Raw genomic sequence first — 23,094 nt, 5'->3', positions numbered from 1 at the left:
GCATCGAGTAGCGGAACTATCAGTACTGCTACTTGACAATAGATGTCGCCACCGACCGGAAAGTCTTATGCTCTTGAGATAGATGCTAGATGCTAATAGTCTTTTTGGTACTAAAACTGATGTATGGAGTGAGCACTCTATGTATTTTTTTCTCTATGGTCTGGAGGATGTCTTGTCTGTGCTCTAGGCTCATATAAATAAAAACTTATTCCGTCCCAGTAACTTCAGTGATGGTCCCGTTCGTCCGTACCCTGGCGTTAATGTTGTGTTGTTTCATCAGGTGCGTGCCAAGGCATTGCGGCTGCGAGAAAGCCGTGTCGCAGTGCGGACATGCGTACGGACGCTCGCCCGTGTGGGTGTACATGTGGAAACGTAGAATGCTGTTGCTCTGGAAAGGAAAATTTTAACTTAGAATGTCGTATACAAAGGGACCCACCCTTTGTTTCCCATAAAGGTTTAAGTCATAATGTATTGTTTGTCATATTATCATTAGTCCTAAAACTGAAACCGTTAACTTTTCAGGATTTTCGTAAGGTCATCCTAGGTATATGTATATAGGTTAGGTTAGGTTTATTTTATGGCAGGTTGGTGCGGTCTGGAAAAGGGTTAAAAAAAAGTACCTACGTGTGTTTTTTGTAAAACGAACGAAGTGAGTTTCATAATAGGATCACACGAGTGTTTTAATGCCTAGTTTTGAAACACATTATGTAGGTAGCAGTCACATCATCATCATCTTTCTCACGCCTTATTGGGATTAGTCCGGTTTCCTCACGATGTTCTCCTTCACCGAAAAGCGACTGGTAAATATCAAATGATATTTCGTACAAAAGTTCCGAAAAACTGATTGGTGCGAGCCACTAGGGTTTGAACCCGCGACCTCCGGATTGCAAGTCGCACGCTCTTACCGCTAGGCCACTAGCGCAGCGCTTATGTAGCAGTGTAGCAGTCACATATGTGACTATGTGATTAGTATATACTAACTAATATTTAATGGTGTGTAGTGTTTTTTTCTCTATATCCTCCCAAGGCCCAGCCATACAAACGAAACTTCCAAAATTTGCCACTGAAATTTAAACCTAAATTGTAGGAAAAGTTGATTTTGCGTCGTTCGAAAATTGAACGAAACAAAGCAAAAGCGACTCTGTTCCAATTGAACATGGTTTAAATTGCATCGAACTGAATAGGTACTACAGGTAGGACCTTGGGCCTTAGATGGGTATCTTACCACAAACAAGCGTCCGCATATGTTGCACTTCCTGGTCTTCGGAGGTTTCACATTGTTGTGTACATCCAAGTGACTTTTTAGCGCTTGCAACTTCGATAAATACTGAAAGGGTAACAAACCATGTTTCGATATCCCATCAACTAAGGGCTCATTTAGACGGTGCGAGAACTCGCATGCGAGTTTCATAACATTGCGTCATTTCATCGGTCGGCTGAATTGATGTAACCTCAATGGTCCGCAATGTAATTAAAATCGTATACGAGTTCGCGCGCCGTCTAAATGGGCCCTAAGACGCATATTTTTTTCTTTCGGAGCGATTATTTCCGAAAATATTCACTTAATAAAATAACTATTAAATTTAAAGACAATTCTAACAACCCCAAACACATATTAAAATTATTTAAACCCTTAAATGCATGATTTTTTTGTATACGAGGGCTGTTTGATAAGTACCCGCTTATGAAAAAAATCATCAGTTGTTTTTGTTTATATGCATTTATTTTTCTTCATAGTCTCCTTTTAACTCTATACACTTGTTCCACCTATATTCAAGCTTCAATAAACCATCCAAAAAGTATGATTTCGGAAAGTCATTAAAATAAGCCTCTGTGGCGGCAATGACTTCGTCATTTGATCCAAATCGCTTACCACCGAGCCATTTTTTCAGGTTGGGAAACAAAAATAAATCGCATGGGGTCAAATCTGGAGAATACGGGGGGTGAGGCAATAGGGTGTAGCGTAATTGTGTTAATTTAGCCATCACAACTCTAGACGAATGAGCTGGTGCGTTGTCGTGATGAAACAGTACTTTTATATTTTTTAAATGGGGTCGTTTGTCCTTCAACACAGCGTCAAATTCATCCAATAAATTGGCATAGTACTGCCCTGTTATCGTTTTCCCCTTTTCAAAGAACTCAATATGTATAATACCCTGCGAATCCCAAAAAACGGTCGCCATGACCTTTCCAGCCGATGAAACGATTTTTGCTATCTTTCGCGCAGGTTCACCCGGTAAAATCCACTGCTTCGACTGCCCTTTCATTTCCGGGGGGTAGTGGTGTCCCACGTTTCGTCTACGGTCACGTAACGACGCAGAAACTCCTTCGGGTTACGTTTGAACACGGCCAAACACTGCTCCGAAGTAGTCAGTCGGTTCCGTTTTTGCTCCTCCGTGAGTAAACGCGGCACCCACCTCGCCGATACTGTCTTCATACCCAATTTTTCTTCTAATATGTTTTGTACCCGCTCGATTGGAACATTTACAGCATCAACGATTTCTCGAAGTTCAATTCGGCGGTCGGCTAAAACGATATTTTCAATTTTCTTAACCATATCGTTGTAGTCACCTCAATTGGGCGGCCTGGGCGATCCTCATCAAAGACGGTTGTTCTCCCCCGCTTAAACTCGTTAAACCAGTATCTGACGGTTGTCATAGAAGGAGCACATTCATGGTAAACCGCTTGCATTCTTACTTTTATTTCATCACATGTTTTTCCTTCCAAAAACAAGAATCTAATTACAGACCGATACTGCTCTTTCTCCATTTTCACAATTTTAAGTTCACGCTTTCACTGAATCGCTGTCAAATGAGAAAAAAACAAAAGAATGCTGTTTTTTTTTTAAATTTCCCACCTCTGAAAAATGGCTTAAAACGATTGTATACATATTTTCGGCCCGTGATATTAATACATTTGGAAAACAGGTACTTATCAAACAGCCCTCGTAATTTCCTAATAAAATTAAATAGATGGGTAATGTTGTATAGATTGTAATAATAGTAATTAAAAAATAATATAGGTATGCAAATTGAGCCACGGGTCATCAAAATATATGATGTAGATCTACATCATAATGCATTTACGGGTTAAAACGGCGAGTGACCCGCGCATTATTAACCTTGTCAAACAAACACAAAAGCTGTCACGCTGACGCCACGTCACCGAAGTGTCAAAACTGAAATTGAACTTTATGCATATGCACGTAGGTCTATGTTGCTCTGTGGTCTGTGACCGATTACTCGGTCTTTGGCGTTGAACCTACGGAGCGGATATATCGGTCATTGGCGTCCAAAAGGTTAAGTCGAATAGCTCGACATGTTTCGATCGAATTTTCGAGGATCCTCTTCACGGACTGGCCTTCACTGGTCGAGGGCGCACCGTGTACTGCGGACCAGACGAGCGTCCAGGGCTATAACCGCGAAAATCGAAGTTCGCAAATTGCGGCCATCTTTCTCCGTCACTCTAATTACGACTTCATTGGAGTAAAAGAGAAAGATCCCCGCAATTTGCGAATTTCGGTTTTCGCGGTAGCACGGCCGCTCACGACAGGCGTTGTCAGCGGTGCCGGCGAACTCACCGTACAGAGGCGTTAGCAGGGCGACTTAGCGATGGGCGAGTCGAGTTATCTGATTCGAATAATTCGAATCAGCCTACAGATGAGTTAATTCGAATCAAGACTATTGGCAATTCGAATCAACTCGACCACTACTCGGCGAATGAATCGCCAATTCGCAAACTCGCCGAGCCGAGTCAACGCTATCACACTGCTACTAAGGCCATTCAAAAATAAACCTTAATACCGTAGCCCGAAGGCTCTTTTTACAACTGCCGCTCGATTCGCCGTCTCAACTCGAGTTGGTACTATGACCATTCAAAAATAAACCTTAATTCCATGACCCCGAAGGTTCTTTTTACAACAACTGCCGCTTGATTCGCCATCCCAAGTATCCCAACTCGAGTTCACTGCTAGTATGGCCATTCAAAAATAAACCTTAATTCCGTGCCCTGAAGGTTCTTTTTACAACAACTGCCGCGTAACTCGCCGTCTCAACTCGCTCCGCGCCTGTGCCTGTGACCTTGTCGCGAACCACGCGAATCGTCGAGTCAACTCGATTTTGAATTCGAATCAGCGGCCGAATCAATTCGAATGATTCGAATTGAATAAATGTGGACTCGTCATATCGCTAATGGCTCCTCTACACGATGGGCCAACGCCGGCCACTCCAAGGGACACAGCAATTCGGTAGAATGAGATAGCAATATCACTTGCTCCCTCTAACGCATAAATGCGTCCCTTGGAGTGGCCGGCGTTGGCCCATCGTGTAGAGGAGCCATATGAGGCGTACCCTCCTGCATTTGTCAAATGTCGGATTGCACACAAGACTCACTGCGTCACTTGCTAAAGGCCGGTCTACACTGGCCACCGAGCGCCCGTGCGAGTCGGGCTAAGTCCGCAGTACACGGCGCGCCCTCGGCCAGTGACGGCGAGTCGTTGCTCCGTGAAAAGGATCCCCGAAATTTGGATCGAAGCATGTCGAATGAATGAGTGAATGAAAATATCTATGTGTGTATCAAGCCCCGTCTCCATATCGCGCGGCAAACCATCGAACATTGGCTCGCGCGGCAGCCGCGCGCAATGGATACCGGGCGCATCGAGTTGGCTCGCGCCGCAGCCCGGTATCCATTGCGCGCGGCTGCCGCGCGAGCCAATGTTCGATGGTTTGCCGCGCGATATGGAGACGGGGCTTCACATTAACCAATAAAATGGTGAATACAAGTGTCACTCATACAATGAAAGTTTCGTTCATTCCATTCGTGCCAGCTTTCGCGAATCAACCTGTACTCGTACTATCCTCCTAATTCCCCAGATCCAATTTTTTTTCTTTTGAATTTGAAATTTTATTCCTTATATCCATAAAGTTCAAATTAGATTGTATCCCTTTAAAAGTACATCGGGACTTGTGGTATTGTGGTTTACTCACCTTGCCGCAAATGTGGCAGCGGTAGTCAGTCTTGCCTTTATGGAAGAGGCTTACATGGTTTTGGTAAGTTGTTTTGCTGGACATCACCTTCCCGCAATATTCGCACGGATACCTGTGACAACAAAAAAGTGCATTGAATTATTATAACTACGTATAGAACCGGCACAGACACCCAGTATTTTGCCGGCCGACAACTAACTATGGAGGTAAACGCGTAAGCGCCATGAAATGTACGGCGCTTACGACGTTACGCGCTGGCCACGACGTTGCGCGACTGGCTTAGGCTAAGGCGACAACCATAGGTTGGAGCGAGACAAGGCAATCGGACATTTCGTTCCCATCTATAGTTCCCGCCTTAACCGAAGCCAGTCGTTTAATGTCGTATCCAGACCGTTATGGTCGCGTGGTACAGGTAACGCATGCGACTATTTCGTGAGAGTCAGAATGGCGGGTGTATGTAAATAAAAATGAACAAAAAGCATACCATATTTTAGTACCTAATTTGTACTATTTGGTACCTCATATAAAAAAATTAGTACCTCACGGTATTTAAAGTTATTACCAAAAAACGTTACACCCGCCAACCTGACAGTCAGAATGGCGGGTGTATTTTATTACGCTATGATCCCGCGATTATTGATAAATTCTATAAAAGCCAAATTTTAGTACCTTTTTAATACTTTAATATTCAATTATAAATTGAACCATTTTATTTGTGGTTTCCGAGTTTTACTAATTTTACACATTGCATTGCTATTAAAAAAAATCAGGCGCTTTAATTTTTCACCGTATCGATATCGTTTTTAAGAAAAAACGCTACGCTACAACTATTTTTATTACGCCAGGATTTAGTACCTTTCATGTTTAATCTGTTACCCTTTCACGGTTAATCTGTTAGGTTCAATTAACTATGAAAATTACGTCTTACAAATGGCCAGGAGCCATGTCAAGGGATGCTTCCTAAGAAGAAATTCCGCTCTTCATTGTGCATGTAATTGTGCACCTAATACCTATTCTTAAGTACATGGTGATTAATCAAATAAAACTTGCAAATTATGTCTGTTTGTCCGTATATTAGTGTGATGAATATACTTCTTTGTGGGATTCCGTTGATGTCCTTGTTTTGCTAAGAAATGCTAAGTACCACATACTATATTCTACTGTGAATACGATTGAAATACGAGGGGCGTTCAAAATATTCTCGGTATTGATATCTTACGACCTCTTCTAAAATTTCTTTCGTTACTGGCCGCTAAGGTTTATTCATTGACATTAAAAAAAAGTATAATTCGAACCGAGATGGTCTTTTGTTTTTCTGCAATTGCTGAACAAACATGAACATCATGTGCGAATTGACAATGTTAACTAAATTAGAACATCGATGCGTGATAAAATTCTTGACAAAACAGGGTAAAAATCAAAAAACCATAAAAGAGGAAATGGATTGTGTTTACCGTGAGTCTGCTCCTTCTTTATCTACCATTCAAAAGTGGTCAAGCGAGTTTAAACGCGGAAGGGAGAGTATTGAAGATGACCCTAGACCTGGCCGGCCTGTAGTAGCTACTTCACAAGAAAATATTGATAAAGTGGAAAAACTTATATTGGAAGATGGTCGAGTGAAGGTAAAATCTATAGCACAAGTAACCAATCTCTCTATTGGTACCGTACATGATATTATACATGACCATCTTAATATGTCAAAAGTAAGTGCAAGATGGGTTCCGCGAATGCTGACTCGGCTTCAAAAAGACATGCGTGTAGCTTGTTGTTCCGATTTTATTGACCTGTGCGGTGAAAATCCTGATGAGGTGCTGCAAAGAATAGTTACTGGAGATGAAACCTGGGTTCATCATTATGACCCAGAGAGTAAACAAGAGTTCATGCAGTGGCACATTAAGGGTTCAGCTCATCCCAAGAAGTTCAAGGTCATCCCTTCAGCTGGCAAGGTCATGGCCACGATATTTTGGGATTGTGAAGGAGTATTACTAATCGATTATAAAGAAAAAGGTGTAAATATCACAGGACAGTACTACGCTAACATTCTACGTCAATTAAAGGATGTAATTAAAGAAAAGAGGCGAGGAAAGTTAACCAAAGGTATTCTGCTTCTGCATGACAACGCCCCCGTCCATACTGCTCATGTTGCCAAGGCAGCTATTGTTGAATGTGGGTTTAAAACTGTTACTCACCCACCATATAGTCCGGACTTAGCCCCCAGCGACTTCTTTTTGCTCCCCAATCTTAAAAAGGATCTGCGTGGAAATAAATTTTCTGACGATGAAGCATTGAAGGCGGCAGTGGAGGAGCATTTTTACACGAAAGATAAAAAATATTTTTACGAGGGATTAAAAAAAATAATTGATCGATCTTTTAAGTGTATGAACATAGGGGGGGAGTATATTGAAAAATAAAAATATCAAACTTGTCGTACTTGTTTGTTTTCATTCTCATACCGAGAATATTTTGAATACCCCTCGTACATACCTTTTACAAGCAATATTTTCATTTAACTATTCTTACATGAGGTTTTTCTATCGTCTCGGTTAGTTTCTTAACTTATACATAACTAACAAAATACCATACCCGGTAGTATTTTCATGTTTAATATCCAAAAGGTGGATACAGGATGGATTTTCTTTTTGAGTCAGTGAGGGCAGCTACCAGATCCCGTGCTGCTACGAGAAAACGGTCTTAGAAGACCTTCCCTCGATTTCAAATTAATAAAGATTGGCTTTTACAGATTTTGAAAAAAATATACAGGGTGCGAGAAAAAGGTCATTTTTGCAAACTTTTTGAAGTGAAAACTTCTTTGGCGGCGCTGGGCACTTTTTGAGGTGGGGAAAAAATGATAAACTCGAGACAGCGTAAGGCGATCACGTGACCGTAAGGGGCGTAAGGCGATCACGTGGCATTTAAATGAATAAAGAAAAACTCAATGTTATTTGACATTTATGTTGCGGACTCCTTTTCAAGACTCTTTACCTATGTTCAAATAATTTGACGTTGTCATGGCAGTATGTAAATAAACATGTCAATGAAAAAGTGTGATCTTATTTGAGAATGATAATAATATATAATAAATAAATAGAATACCTCCGCTAAACGTATGTATCGTGTTACAGGGCGTCGGTAACATAGTGTGGTGAGTTTTCACTTCTATCGGCACTCCCGGAGTGCAACCGTTGTTGCTTGTTTTTTGATGCCAATCGATCCCATTCCTATTGAGGATCAAAAGCTTGTATGGAACCAAAAAAAAAACTTCCGGCTAGAAAAGCCACAAATCGAGGAAAACTTTTCCCATACTCTTTGTATGAAAATGAAAACTTTTATTTTTCACATGCTATTTTTGTATGCCAATCGATTTCCTTCCTATTCAGTATCAATAGTTTCCTTGGGGTCAACTTACGGTAATGTACTAAAAAGTCAACAAATAAAAAAAAACTTTTTCCATACATTTACTATGGAGAAAACGTGAAATTTAATTCACATTCTTCTATCTGCCCAATCAGTCCTGTTCCTGTTACATTTAAAGATCATAATACTGTATGAAGACATCATACTGCTGTAAGACTGATGGGCGAGATAGAAAATTGTGAATAAAATTTCTCGTTTTCTCCATAGTAAATGTATGGAAAAAGTATTTATTAATTTGTGGCTTTTTAGTACATTATCGGAAGTTGACCCCTAGGAAGCTATTGATACTGGATAGGAATGGAATCGATTTTCATACAAAAATAGCATGTGAAAAATAAAAGTTTTCATTTTCATACAAATTGTATGGGAATAGTTTTCCTCGATTTGTGGCTTTTCTAGTCGGATTTTCTTTTGGTTCTTTTGATCCTCAATAGGAATGAGATCGATTGGCATCAAAAAAAAGTTTGCAAAAATGACCTTTTTCTCGCACCCTGTATTTTTTTTTTCAAAATCTGTAAAAGCCAATCTTTATTAATTTGAAATCGAGGGAAGGTCTTCTAAGACCGTTTTCACGTAGCAGCACGGGATCTGGTAGCTGCCCTCACTGACTCAAAAAGAAAATCCACCCTGTATAGAACCTTTTGGATATTAAACATGAAAATACTACCGGGTGTGGTATTTTGTTAGTTATGTATAAGTTAAGAAACTAACCAAGACGATAGAAAAACCTCATGTAAGAATAGTTAAATGAAAATATTGCTTGTAAAAGGTATGTATTTCAATCGTACTCACAGTAAAAATATAGTATGTGGTACTTAGCATATCTTAGCAAAACAAGGACATCAACGGGATCCCACAAAGAAGTATATTCATCACACTAATATAGGGACAAACAGACATAATTTGCAAGTTTTATTTGATTAATCACCATGTACTTAAGAGTAGGTATTAGGTGCACAATTACATGCACAATGAAGAGCGGAATTTCTTCTTAGGAAGCATCCTTTGACATGGCGCCTGGCCATTTGTAAGACGTAATTTTCATAGTTAATTGAACCTAACAGATTAACCGTGAAAGGGTAACAGATTAAACATGAAAGGTACTAAATCCTGGCGTAATAAAAATAGTTGTAGCGTAGCGTTTTTTCTTAAAAACGATATAGATACGGTGAAAAATTAAAGCGCCTGAATTTTTTTAATAGCAATGCAAATTGTAAAATTAGTAAAACTCGGAAACCACAAATAAAATGGCTCAATTTATAATTGAATATTAAAGTACTAAAAAGGTACTAAAATTTGGCTTTTATAGAATTTATCAATAATCGCGGGATCATAGCGTAATAAAATACACCCGCCATTCTGACTGTCAGGTTGGCGGGTGTAACGTGTTTTGGTAATAACTTTAAATTCCGTGAGGTACTAATTTTTTTATATGAGGTACCAAATAGTACAAATTAGGTACTAAAATATGGTATGCTTTTTGTTTATTTTTATTTACATACACCCGCCATCCTGACTCTCACACTATTTCATTGGTTGGTTATTTCATTGCTTCTCTATAGTAATAATAACTCAACGGTCAAGTGCGAGTTCATTTAACTTAAGACCTGCCGACCTAAGTACCTAAAGCAACAATAAAGTTGGAGTTGCTAAGCGGGCGAGGTGTTCAAAATTACCTTGACGTGCTCTTATTCTCTTAACAATAAAGTCGCGTTAAGATCATTTTGAAAACCTCGCCCGCTTAGCAACTTCTGCTGCTGACTGTACTCTACTTGAACTAGTACCTAAATAGACTTTGAAATTTTACAACTGAGTACTTACGTAGGTTTAGACACACCCGAATGTTTCTCAACAAAGTGCTTCTTAAAGATGGCAATTCTCTTAAAGGTCATGTCACACTCGACGCAGTACCGCTGCTCTATCGGCTCCTGGAACCATAGACAGTTTAGTCTCTTTCTAACACGTATGTCAAAATGATAAAAACGATTATCAACTGCTTGTTATAATTGACATAAGTTTACAAACTCGCCTGCAAGAACGTGCCGAGCGAGATAGCTCGAGGAAGACCTCTGTCCCCACAGACAAGATATCCTCTAGACTGAGAATAGTAACGCTACCCCCTCTGGCACTCATACGGTAGTTTTACTCCATCTTCGAGTCAATCCCGTGCCGTGATTGGTCCGTGTCTTTGAACGGACCAATCACGGCACGGGATTCGCTCACCTCGTCCCCCCGCACCCCCGTATTTTTGGCTCATCGGTTTCATGAAATAATTGCTCTAAACTCAGCCTAGAGGATTCCTAGTCTATGTCTGTCCCTTTTTTAGGGTGGCTATCAAGTGAAAGTTGAATGAATGTTGCTACAGCTAAACAAAGCATGCTACCATTTTTATTGATGTTATGTTATTTTTATAGATTTGTCCGTGATAATTTTTAACTCACTTCAGTACCTACCTACTTATATTAAGTAGCAATAATCGGGAGTTATAAACACATAGAAATACCTATGTTAAATAAATTACTTATTTTTTATTTTATCCAAAATACTTTTATAGTTTGTCAAAGGACTGTCTCATTTCAAACATATACAGAGATAATAATACTATCTTTGTATTACACTAGTACTAGCAAGCACCCACAAGAAAAGGATGAGTATAGTTTTGTAGTTCTTATTTACTGACAAATTGGTTTGACCATCTATAACAACCAAAAAGCTTTATTTTTCACAAATGGCAACATTTAGAAGGAGACAGACGTCTCCCTCGTGTCTCTCGTTCGGCATGTTTTCCTCCTTCTTGCGTATCAAGCTAAATTAAACTTTAGTGAATTAGAAATAGGGTACATTTTTATTTATTGAGTTTAGTGGCAGTAATCGTTCCATTTCTATAACATTTACGTGCCTGATACTTCTCGTGTGTGTATAATATATGTTGCTTCAAAGCATAGAGCGAGGAATATGTCTTTAAGCACTTCTTGCATTGAGGGGTGATGTATTTTACTCGTGAGGCGTGGGATTGTCTGAAAAAAAAAAGGTATATAGTGTTTAAGGTATATTGAGTAGCAGAGTACCAAAAGAATATGAGACGCCACAGGTGACCGTAGAGCTGCCAGCTTCCTCGCACTAAGAATAAGTATTGCGATACAGTGAGGAAATGCTGCCAGCATCTACGTCACCATGCCTCAGGGGAATAGTTTTTAGTTATTTATTTTGAGATTCGTTTTATTAATTTTAGATTTAGTTTTTAAATTTTATAGGTTAGTTATTTAATTATGTTTTGTTTATAGGTACCTATATTGAGTTTGTATGCATTTTCATATTGAGTTAAATCGAAGACGTTTTGTAATACTAGGTGGGCGTCATTTTGAACTAGGTCGGTTCACAAGAGCTGGCACGAATGGTATGAATGAAAATATCTATGTGTGTATCACATTAACTAATAAAATGGTGGCTCTGAAATGTACCGATACAGGTGTGTGAAAGTTGAATGACCCGTGCCGCCGTGACCCAAATGGCCGAGCGGATTAGGCTATATAGGTATATAATAGGCTGAATTATTATATTTACGGTGGAAAATACTTACTGCATATGCATCTCCAAGCTCGTTTTGCTCTTCTTATATTTTTCACAGTAGTCACATATAACCTGCTTATGAATTTCGTCCCAGTGCTGGTCAAAATCTTCTTTTTCCCTACAAATAAAATCTCTAGTTAATAAAAATGTTACCTTGTTTTGAAATCGGTGATTTTTTTTATTTATATGAACAACATTCACGGTAAACTTCGTGAGCAAAGGTATAAGAATATTCATGATATTGTCTAAGCTAAGGTCTAAGAACCAAGAAACTTATAAACATTAAAAAATATATTTTATAGTTTGTGTTTTTATTTCATTTCTAGGTTTAATATTGTAATACTACAATTTTCAATTACATTGGTATTGTACTATCTGTATCTAAATTTGTATGTACGAAATTCTTCATAGTTCACGTCCTTAGAACAATTGACTTACCAAAAAGGCCTCTCACACCATTCACACCCATCTCCGTTGCAGAAATACTGAGTCCTATGGTACTCGTCCATATGAGCGACTATGTGTTCCCTCCGCATCATTCTGGCACAAACGTGACAGCGCCAGAGAGACTTCGCAGGATAAACAGGTCGTGGATTGTACCAACCGCCATTTCGGTATTGGCCGGGATACTTGAAAGTAATTTAGGGTACTAATTAATTTAATCAGTTGTTACTTAGCAGAGTTCCAAAGTAGACAGTCTGACAAAACATTTGGGGTGGAAAATGAGGTAATAAAATGATCATGTAAATACTTTAAATGGGTAGAAACACTTGTACGCCGCAAGCCAGGCGTAAATTACGTCGATCATCGCATCTCGGGCGATAACTTGACGAGTGGTTAAGGGATGTGTAATGAACTCTCGTGGACGTCAGCTGCCAAACTATTTATTTACGTCTTTAGTTGGTTGCCGTTCCACAACCCACCAACGAAGCGGCAGCTGACTTAATGAAGGGCGATGTGTTTTCGCCCGGGATGCTTTGGTCATGGAAATCTGTTCCTGGCCTGTAGTCTCTTGATTTGACACTAACTCGGGGTAAAATTCTCTACACGTGGTCGTCTATTTACCTCCTCTAGATAATTTATGGCTCGCCATGACTCTTGCCTTGCAGTGTCAACCAGTGTGTCAACTGATAAATCGCTTCAGATATAATAAAATAAGTTGTTAGTTGTTGTTACTAAGTATTTTAAGATTTGAATATTTTGATGTCCTGGATTTTATTTATGTCCAGACCGAATTCGCCGCGGACCGACGGACGGACGGACTGGCAAAACAAATATTGAGCTCTATAATAGGTTATAAAAAATTGCCTCATATCGCACATACTTACTTGCCATTTATGGATCCTCACCCCGTGTCCCTTCAGGGCTCTCCTATGCCTAAACATCACTCCACATATGCTACATTTTTTAGGTTTCTTTTCTCTAACGATTGCATCATCTTTTTCTAAAGCGCTCCTTATTTCTTGTTCACTCATTTCGATTTCTGTAAAATACGAGGAAACCTCTGCCATATTTTTATAACGTGTAATTGTTTTCCGAAATTTACGTTGCTTCTCTGTTTTGCCATCATCTTCTACAGTGCCATTAGGATATGTGTCAGATTGTTCCTTTGTTTTCTTTATGCCAATTAGTTTAAATTCGTCACTATCATCTGTAGGACAATCTTCATCATCCTCCACATTAAAATCTGGATCTAGCTCTAACTCCTTTTGTTTTTTTGTTTTTGGCTCGTCTTCATCAGGATCTGATTTACGAATATTTTTATCATCAATCACTTTTTTTTTATCACGTTTCTTTTGCGAGTTAATTGTCGCCCCTTTTGGTGCAACCTTTATAACACTCATGTGCTTTTGTAACTCCATTTCCAATTTTAGCATTGCAGGAGTTTTGATCAATGGAACTTCTATTTTCTTGTTTTGGTTTAGGGGTTTAATTACTTTTTTTGTAATGGTTACATCATTTTGTTTTGGCTTTTTTATTGGTACACTATTCTTAGCAACTTTTGGTAATTTGTTTAAAGTATCATCTTCGACATCTGAAATTTCTTCAGACGAACTATAATTTCTATCATCAGCTTCAAAATTCTCATTATCTTCACCATCATCACTGTCATTACTGAGCTGTTCAGTTTTAGCATCTTTATCAATTTTCACATTTTTTAAAAGATCATTTATAACATCTTTGAAACTTTTCACATTTTCTGCATTGTTTGTTTTAACTGTAGTTTTGTACTTTGAGGGTATGATAACTTTTATTTTATCATCCTTTATAGTTGGTTTTTGTTCAACAAAAGCTAATGGTTGTTCAGATGGTATGCCTTCTTCAAGAACAGCATCATAATCAAATTTGTGATGGACCGTAAGTGAAGATAGAGTAGGTTTTGTTGGCTGAAAGTTATTTAAAAAAATATTAGCTGAAAAAGACTGTCTGAGATCATAAGAGTATTTTATATTGTTGTCCAGCAAACAAGGTTACACAACCTGTCTTATAGTTTATGCCCACTGACAATTCTAGGGGTCTGACATATGCATATTATTATGCTACTTCTTTTAAAATCCTGTATGTTTCTTTATAGAGTCTGTGCGGAAAGAGAAAAGTCGTGGAATGTAAGGGAGCCCTTCCACTCTTCTCTTTCCGCACAGACTCTACACAGGCTCTTTCCTGATACTTCAAGCAAACCTCAGCAGTCTGAGAGTACATTCTGTTTCACAGGATAGTCCAAAAATATGCTAACAACACATTTTTGGGAGTAATTTTAGAAAATATCAAATTAAAAATTAACACAATAATTATTTATTAAAAATGAAAACCATGATCATGAAACTGATATTTTTCTCTGGTATCGATACACAAACCTTTGTTTGAACACCACAAAAATTATAAACAATATGCATGTAATAAAAAAACCAGTAATCTTGCAGTGTGGAAGTACTTACTGAAAGTTGTAAAGATTCTTGCAAAATTGTGTGTGCATTTTGGACCTGGGCCCGGAACCTGCGCATCCTGTTCAGCAGAGCCACACACTCCCAACACAGAGCTATCTGTGATATGGTTAATGACTAGAAAAAAAAGAAGTAATTTATTAACTCTATATTACAATCAGCATTTTTTTTTTTTGCATTTGTTGCCACTGGACAAAGCCTGCGTTGCAGATTTCTTACATATAACTGGAGTATATTTTAATGAAAAAGTTATCTTTTTTAGGGTTCCGTACCAAAAAGGTACAAATGGTGAGACTCAGTTTGTCCGTCCGTCTGTCTGTCACATTGCTAATTATTTGAGAACTACTTTAGCTATCAATGTGAAATTTGGAATTATTATGATCAATGCTCACACACACTGGAAGTGTATTTTCTTTATTTATTAATAAAGTTTAATCGTATTACAATCTCAACTTAATATAGGTAGGTACTGCGGTGTTGCACCCAAAATTCCGATCACTGTATGATTGGCCGGTCTGTCATAAGCCAGGAAATCCTGGAAAGTAAATGGTTCATGATGATGGATCAGACACGGTCACACCATGAGAGACTTCAAAGACCAGACAATCATTTGTCCAAGCAGTCTTTCTGGCAATAGAAGTAAGAGAGAATTTTAAGCATCTTAGAAGTTGGTCATGTGCTTACCTACTGCCCTGGCCTACCTGCCTGGAATTTTTCATAACTTATGCTGAGACTACTACCTTAGCTTTCATTTTACTTACTGACTAAGTATCTAAGGTATCATGAGTATGAGTCAAACAACTTACTTCCAGTTTTTGGTCTTCTGTCAAAAGAGAAAAGTACAGATCACCGGGAGCCACAGCAGCAAGCTTCCTGTCCGAGCTGAGACAGCCACGACATATTTCTGGATCTTCGTCCTCTATTTTAATCTCACTCATCATAGTAATGTGATTTTACTTTGTTTTGCAAACAACTACAACTTGGGATCAACAGTGGGATCAACCTATTTATTTACAATCACGACACAAGTGCGGGAGGAGGAAAAGTATTAAGTTAACATTTTAAAACTTGCACTAATTCAGAAATCTTAAATGAATTGAGAAATACTTGAAAATAATATTATAACATTCAAGAAATTTCGCCTGGGCTAACCATGGCCTCGACAGCAACACCAGCCATCCATCAGCCATCCGATGTCATCAATTCATCATGTCAAAGACGTTCAAAAATCATAAAACACAAGTGTGTTTTATTTTTGTTTTTAATAACCGTCTTTTAAAGCTAATAGAATATCTATTAATTAATTTGAATAATAATGTTAGTGTTAATTTATTTTTTATGTATATTAGTTTCTGCATAATGTCGATAATAAATATAATTAATTAACTTGTGTAAACATTGTTATGGCAGGTGTATTTGAATAATAATATTTATAGATGTGCTTTATTTGATAGCATGAAATTGAACAACCATGAAATATAACTATATTTATAAATATATATATAAATAAAACCATACGCGTATTAGACTCTCGCGCGAGCCACGAGTCCACCGCTTACACTCGCGTTCGGCTTGTCATTCGGTTATAAACCTTATGCCGTGCCGTTAGTGTTTAAATTATATTAGCTCGACGAGCTTGCGAGCCACGAGACGAGCCGCGAGCCCACCGCTTACACTCGCGTCTCGTGGCGCGGCTCGCGGCTCGTCTCGTGGCTCGCGCGAGCGTCTAATCCGCGTAGAATAAAACAGTTCCACAGATAAGATATAAATGACGCGGTTTTCGAAAAATTCAAACGTAGTGTTGCTAACCCTTTTTTTTGTTAAGGAGGGGAAAAATGCAATTACGCATACCACTCGGGTGCGGGAACGGACCCGAGTGGTTATGTGGGACTCCTTGGGGCTGATGAGACCCTGAGTCTACCCACTAAACAACCCCCCCGTCTGCCGCCATTGTGTTGTAGCGGAGGGCTGTAGGAACGCTCGCGCTTTACTTCTACAGCCCACCAGCACCAGTCCGTGTTGGCGGACCACCGCCTCCGGAGGCCCTGAGTGGCCTCTTTACTTTGGACCGTATCAATACGGTAACCCTCTCAGGGGTGTTGCTAACCCAATCCAACCCGTAATTTTTAGGGTTCCGTAGCCAAATGGCAAAAAACGGAACCCTTATAGATTCGTCATGTCTGTCTGTCCGTCCGTATGTCACAGCCACTTTTCTCCGAAACTATAAGAACTAAGTATACTGTTGAAACTTGGTAAGTAGATGTATTCTGTGAACCGCATTAAGATTTTCACACAAAAATAGAAAAAAAAAACAATAAATTTTTGGGGTTCCCCATAATTTGAACTGAAACTCAAAATTTTTTTTCATCAAACCCATACGTGTGGGGTATCTATGGATAGGTCTTCAAAAATGATATTGAGGTTTCTAATATAATTTTTTTCTAAACTGAATAGTTTGCGCGAGAGACACTTCCAAAGTGGTAAAATGTGTGTCCCCCCCCTGTAACTTCTAAAATAAGAGAATGATAAAACTAAAAAAAATATATGATGTACATTACCATGTAAACTTCCACCGAAAATTGGTTTGAACGAGATCTAGTAAGTAGTTTTTTTTATACGTCTTAAATCGCCTAAATACGGAACCCTTCATGGGCGAGTCCGACTCGCACTTGGCCGCTTTTTTCAAATTTGCTACAGTGATGTCACATGCGTCACTCACGAGAAAAAAATGGTGGTCGGCGTTTTTGGTCCCGTGACATACAGAACGATTTTTTGAAATTATAAATAATTTCTTGTTTTTGAATTGAATTGCTTCTCCGTGCCTCAACAATAAAGATTCTTTGTTTTGTTTATTTTCAAAACATAATATACTTCGCCAAGCAGATCTTATCAGTAGAAAAGCGGCCAAGTGCGAGTCGGACTCGCCCATGAAGGGTTTCGTATTTAGGCGATTTATGACGTATTAAAAAAAAACTACTTACTAGATCACGTTCAAACCAATTTTCGGTGGAAGTTTGCATGGTAATGTACATCATATATTTTTTTTTAGTTTTATCATTCTCTTATTTTAGAAGTTACAGGGGGGGGGGGGACACACATTTTACCACTTTGGAAGTGTCTCTCGCGCAAACTATTCAGTTTAGAAAAAAATTATATTAGAAACCTCAATATCATTTTTGAAGACCTATCCATACCAGTACTTGGATAGGTGACCGTTTTTTTGGTTGTTTTTTTTTATTGCTTGTTTTGCTCTATTTTTTGTTGATGGTGCGGAACCCTCCATGCGCGAGTCCAACTCGCACTTGGCCGGTTTTTTTTTCTATTTTTGTGTGAAAATCTTAATGCGGTTTACAGAATACATCTACTTACCAAGTTTCAACAGTATAGTTCTTAGTTTCGGAGAAAAGTGGCTGTGACATACGGACGGACAGACAGACAGACATGACGAATCTATAAGGGTTCCGCTTTTTGCCATTTGGCTACGGAACCCTAAAAAGGCGCGTATTATACGTGGTCAAGCAGATCTTGTCAGTAGACAAAGGCGGCAAATTTGAAAAAAGTAGGCGCGAAGGGATATTGTCCCATAGAAAATTTGAATTTCGCGCCTTATTAACCGCCTTCAAAAAAAAAGGAGGTTCTCAGTTTGACCCGTATGTATGTATGTATGTATGTATGAATGTATGTATGTATGTATGTATATTTGTTCGCGATTATCTCGCGTTTGGCTGAACCGATTTTGATGCGGTTTTCAGAAAAGTGTTTCTTACATTCTGGAGAAGGTTTTAGTATACATAGATCTGAGCTGATGCTGAACCCTGGCTGTACCTAGTGACCTAGTGGAACTCAGGTTTGGTGCAACATAGGCTCACGCTGTTTTGGTCATCCGACACGCCTTGATGAGCACTTGGGAGAGCAGTACCCAAGATAGGGCTGATGCTGAACCCTGGATGTACCTAGTGGAACTCGGGATGTACCTAGTGGAACTCAGGTTTGGTGCAACATAGGCCCACGCTGTTTTGGTCATCCGTCTCATCTTGATGAGCACTTGGGAGAGCAGTATCCAAGATAGAGCTGATGCTGAACCCTGGCTGTACCTAGTGGAACTCAGGTTTGGTGCAACATAGGCTCACGCTGTTTTGGTCATCCGACACGCCTTGATGAGCACTTGGGAGAGCAGTACCCAAGATAGGGCTGATGCTGAACCCTGGATGTACCTAGTGGAACTCGGGATGTACCTAGTGGAACTCAGGTTTGGTGCAACATAGGCCCACGCTGTTTTGGTCATCCGTCTCATCTTGATGAGCACTTGGGAGAGCAGTATCCAAGATAGAGCTGATGCTGAACCCTGGCTGTACCTAGTGGAACTCAGGTTTGGTGCAACATAGGCCAACGCTATTTTGGCTATCCGTCACATCTTGATGAGCACTTGGGAGAGCAGTACCCAAGATAGAGCTGATGCACCAAACCACCCTGGCTGGCAGGGTTCACCCTGGCTGTACCTAGTGGAACTCAAGTTTGGTGCAACATAGGCCCACGCTATTTTGGTCATCCGTCACATCTTGATGAGCACTTGGGAGAGCATTACCCAAGATAGAACTGATGCTGAACCCTGGCTGTACTTAGTGGAACTCAGGTTTGGTGCAACATAGGCCAACGCTATTTTGGCCATCCGTCACATCTTGATGAGCACTTGGGAGAGCAGTACCCAAGATAGAGCTGATGCTGAACCCTTGCTGTACCTAGTGGAACTCAGGTTTGGTGCAACATAGGCCCACGCTATTTTGGTAATCTGTCACATCTTGATGAGCACTTGGGAGAGCAGTACCCAAGATAGAGCTGATGCTAAACCCTTGCTGTACCTAGTGGAACTTAGGTTTGGTGCAACATAGGCACACTTTGTTTTGGTTAACCGACTTGTCGTCGTTTGCCTATGTTGCAGAGGTCCACTAGGTGGGTCGATGAACTTTTTTCTAACTGCCTTTAAAAAAAGGACGTTCTCAGTTTGACCCGTATGTATGTACGTATGTATGTGTATGTATGTTTGTTCGTGATTATCTCGCGTTTGGCTGAACCGATTTTGATGCAGTTTTCAGAAAAGTGTTTGTTACATTCTGGAGAAGGTTTTAGTGTACAGTACATGGATGGTTTGAAAAACCAATTGGACCCGGTAGGTGGCCATGCTATCGGTATTCGGTATACCTACCAACAAATTTATGTTGCTAAAACCGATTTAGATAAAATAGTGGGAGTGGGAGTCGGACTCGGACTGGGACTGGGAATGGGAGTGGGAGTGGGAGCAATATACATACAAATCGTTTAGCACCAAAACGTCGTACTTGTATCTTGGACATATTCTATCATTTGACAAAACACATCAGAAGAAGGAGATCTCCAGGAGAATCTAGCTGGGTTGGGCGGCATTCAATAAACTAGCGGACATCCTCAAACCCGTTAACATTCCACAATGCCTGAAAACTCGCCTCTTTAACCAATGTGTCCTGCCCACCATGACCTACGGTGCCGAGACATGGACGCTCACTAAGGAGGCTGTGCATAAAATCCGAGTGGCACAGAGAGCCATGGAGCGCGCTATGCTCGGCATCAAACTGCAAGACCGAGTGAGGAATGTCGAGATCCGACGACGCACCAAGGTGCAAGACGTCGGATACATCATTACCAAACTTAAATGGAGCTGGGCGGGACATGTTGCCAGGCAGAGTGATGGCAGGTGGGCCAAAATGTTAACGGAGTGGTGGCCGCTTTCAGACGAAAGGAGTGCCTGGCGTCCGTTGGGTCGTTGGGTAGACGATATTCGGAAGATTGCGGGTCACTTCTGGATGAAATTGGCTCAGGACCGGGATAAGTGGCGTACTCGAAGAGAGGCCTATGCTCAGCAGTGGGCGATAAAAGGCTGATATGATGATGATGATGATGATGACCAAAACGTCATATTATGTTGTGTCGCGATTATCATCGAGTTAGGCCATCACCAACATTAGTAGACTAAATAGAGAGCCTAACAAACTAGTATTTTAGCCCAAAACCTAAAATAAATGAAGTACCTACCTATCACTAAAAAGTAAAAAATAAAATAAAATAAATAAAAAATAATTAAAAAATTAAAAATAAACAAAAATAAAACCAAAATAAAATTACTTAATATAATATCTTTTTTAAAAAAAGGGAACCGCCTTCAAAAAACCAACCCACTGAAAAGTATAAAATAATTTTTATATGGCACCCCTTTACGTGTCCAGTCCCTATCCCACGGCGTAAAGCAAATTTTTGCCAAAAAGTAATTAATACCTAATAATAAGAAAATTAATAATCAACCGGGTAATTACTTAGTTTTTGAAGGCGGTGCCAAACCAACAAAAACAGTCTTTACTACCAATCAGAAAAACAATACGAGTACGTAGTACTTAACCTACAAGAACTAAATTAATGAGTAAACTAAGTATGTATTTATAATGCAAGTAAGTGCAGCGTTCTTCGTTGTATAAAATATCGGTTCTCAAAAATTTTGGTTTGGCGCCGACTTCAAAAACTAAGTAATTACCCGGATGATTATTAATTTTCTTATTATTAGGTATTAATTACCTTTTGGCAAAAATTTGCTTTACGCCGTGGGATAGGGACTGGACACGTAAAGGGGTGCCATATAAAAATTATTTTATACTTTTCAGTGGGTTGGTTTTTTGAAGGCGGTTCCCTTTTTTTAAAAAAGATATTATATTAAGTAATTTTATTTTGGTTTTATTTTTGTTTATTTTTAATTTTTTTACTCACAAGATTTGCTTGACCAGCTATAACACTTAAATTAAAAAACTTATAAATTAAAAAATTTAGCTGAAGATGTAGTCGCTCGATAAACAATAAAACAACTTAGATTTTTTTAAATTCATGTTTATTAATTTTACTCGGTTTTTGTCTTTGTCGCCGGTTTGGGTACAACCGTCCCATCGACCCTCACGCTGGCGACCACATGATGGTGCTTGAAGAGATGCATGGTCAGCGTGTAGGGCTGCGTGAACGCGGATTCGCATTCTGTGCATTTGTACGGTCGCTCGCCTGTGTGCGTGTACATGTGAAGCTGTAGGCTACGGGTGAACTGAAAAGAATAATGTTGCAAGTTAATCTGTATATTTGGGGCATTATCGATGAAAAGGGACCTTATTGTCGATGGCGCTTACGCCGCACAGCGTCGCGCGGCATTGTATTTATATCGGAGCATCGCTAATAATGGCGTAACCGCCATCGACAATAAGGTCCCTTTTCATAGATAACGTCACATTTGATTATGTAATTAGGTATTAAATTGTTGAGGTCACAAGATCTATTCCATTCTTTCGAGGGTTTTTTCGTGCCTATAATAAGTTAATCTTATGCTATGAACAAGAGGCCTATTTATCCTATCTTCGTAAGGCCCAATGTGGATTACAATGTACACGCTGTTTCAATATATTTTTCTCAAAAATGGACGGCAAAGTCGACGTTGCCGGTTAAAAAACAGGTCGCGAAGTGCGTAGTTTATGGTCATTCAAAAAATTAAAAAGTTAAAAACATTGCAGTCTCGATTTCGGGACTGCAATGTTGCATACAAATTTCATTATTTAACGAGTTCCAAACTTTTAATAGTAGTTTATGCAACAGTGATATAATAAGGGTTCTTAAAATTCAAGGGTCGAAGTTACAAAACGAGACGTAGTCGAGTTTTGTAAAAAAAGACCCGAGAATTTTAAGAACCAATTATGAGCTGTTGCATACATTACTTTTTCTATGACAGCTGCAGCAAAAAAAAAAAAAAAAAATAAAAAAAAAATAAAAAAAAAAAGAGTTATTATTAAAAGAAAAAGAGTTATTATTTAAAAAAATTGAGTTATTATTTAAAAAAAAAAGAGTTATTATTGTAAATGAAAACATACCTCTTTCAATCAAGATGATCGGAACTTGTATCTTTAAAAAAAATAAAGCAGTTGTATTATACTCATAAGATGACTGCTAGTGCTAGCAGTCATCTTATGAGCCTATAGACAAAGCATTCAAATGACATTGCTTTAGATATCACTGTCAGTCATTTAATTGACACATTTAAGTGCTGGAGTAGAAAAAAACTTTAAATGGCCATATCAAATGAAGGCATAGGTCCATTAAACAGCCAAACAGATAATCAGCACTTATTA

At 39.2% G+C, this 23,094-nt stretch overlaps 2 protein-coding genes across 2 annotated transcripts; both read right to left on the bottom strand.

The window, feature by feature from the left end:
- Nucleotides 1–205: 205 nt before the first annotated feature.
- LOC134658173 (zinc finger protein 26-like) lies at nt 206–12,596 on the bottom strand. The gene is made up of 7 exons (XM_063513781.1): nt 12,408–12,596; nt 11,980–12,087; nt 11,306–11,416; nt 10,221–10,355; nt 4,986–5,097; nt 1,226–1,327; nt 206–388 (listed from the first exon to the last, which is right to left on the bottom strand). Exons 1-7 carry the CDS (start codon nt 12,506–12,508, stop codon nt 206–208), a joined length of 852 nt encoding a protein of 283 aa, XP_063369851.1. The 5' UTR covers nt 12,509–12,596.
- Nucleotides 12,597–12,631: 35 nt separating this feature from the next.
- Nucleotides 12,632–15,882, bottom strand: LOC134658171 (uncharacterized). Its single transcript, XM_063513779.1, has 5 exons — nt 15,718–15,882; nt 14,906–15,028; nt 13,516–14,356; nt 13,298–13,452; nt 12,632–12,667 (listed from the first exon to the last, which is right to left on the bottom strand). The coding sequence occupies exons 1-5, from the start codon at nt 15,850–15,852 to the stop codon at nt 12,632–12,634; spliced, it is 1,290 nt and encodes a 429-aa protein (XP_063369849.1). The 5' UTR covers nt 15,853–15,882.
- Nucleotides 15,883–23,094: the final 7,212 nt, after the last annotated feature.

This window comes from Cydia amplana, chromosome 21 (genome assembly GCF_948474715.1).
Source record: "Cydia amplana chromosome 21, ilCydAmpl1.1, whole genome shotgun sequence".
In the NCBI taxonomy this organism is placed as follows: Eukaryota; Metazoa; Arthropoda; class Insecta; order Lepidoptera; family Tortricidae; genus Cydia; species Cydia amplana.
Note: the sequence above shows the minus strand (reverse complement) of the source record. Positions and strands in the feature narration are given on the sequence as shown.

Excerpts from the sequence above, each read along its gene's own strand:
- LOC134658173 (XM_063513781.1), bottom strand. The coding sequence starts at position 12,508 with ATGATGCGGAGGGAACACATAGTCGCTCATATGGACGAGTACCATAGG. Across the intron at positions 12,088-12,407 it reads TGGTGTGAGAGGCCTTTTTG|GGAAAAAGAAGATTTTGACC; the intron begins GTAAGTCAATTG and ends TTTTATTTGTAG. Across the intron at positions 10,356-11,305 it reads ATATTATACACACACGAGAA|AAAGAGACTAAACTGTCTAT; the intron begins GTATCAGGCACG and ends CATACGTGTTAG.
- LOC134658171 (XM_063513779.1), bottom strand. The coding sequence starts at position 15,852 with ATGATGAGTGAGATTAAAATAGAGGACGAAGATCCAGAAATATGTCGT. Across the intron at positions 13,453-13,515 it reads TGGCAAAACAGAGAAGCAAC|AAATCGAAATGAGTGAACAA; the intron begins GTAAATTTCGGA and ends CGTATTTTACAG. Across the intron at positions 12,668-13,297 it reads TGAGGATCCATAAATGGCAA|ACTGTCTACTTTGGAACTCT; the intron begins GTAAGTATGTGC and ends ATGTTTTGTCAG.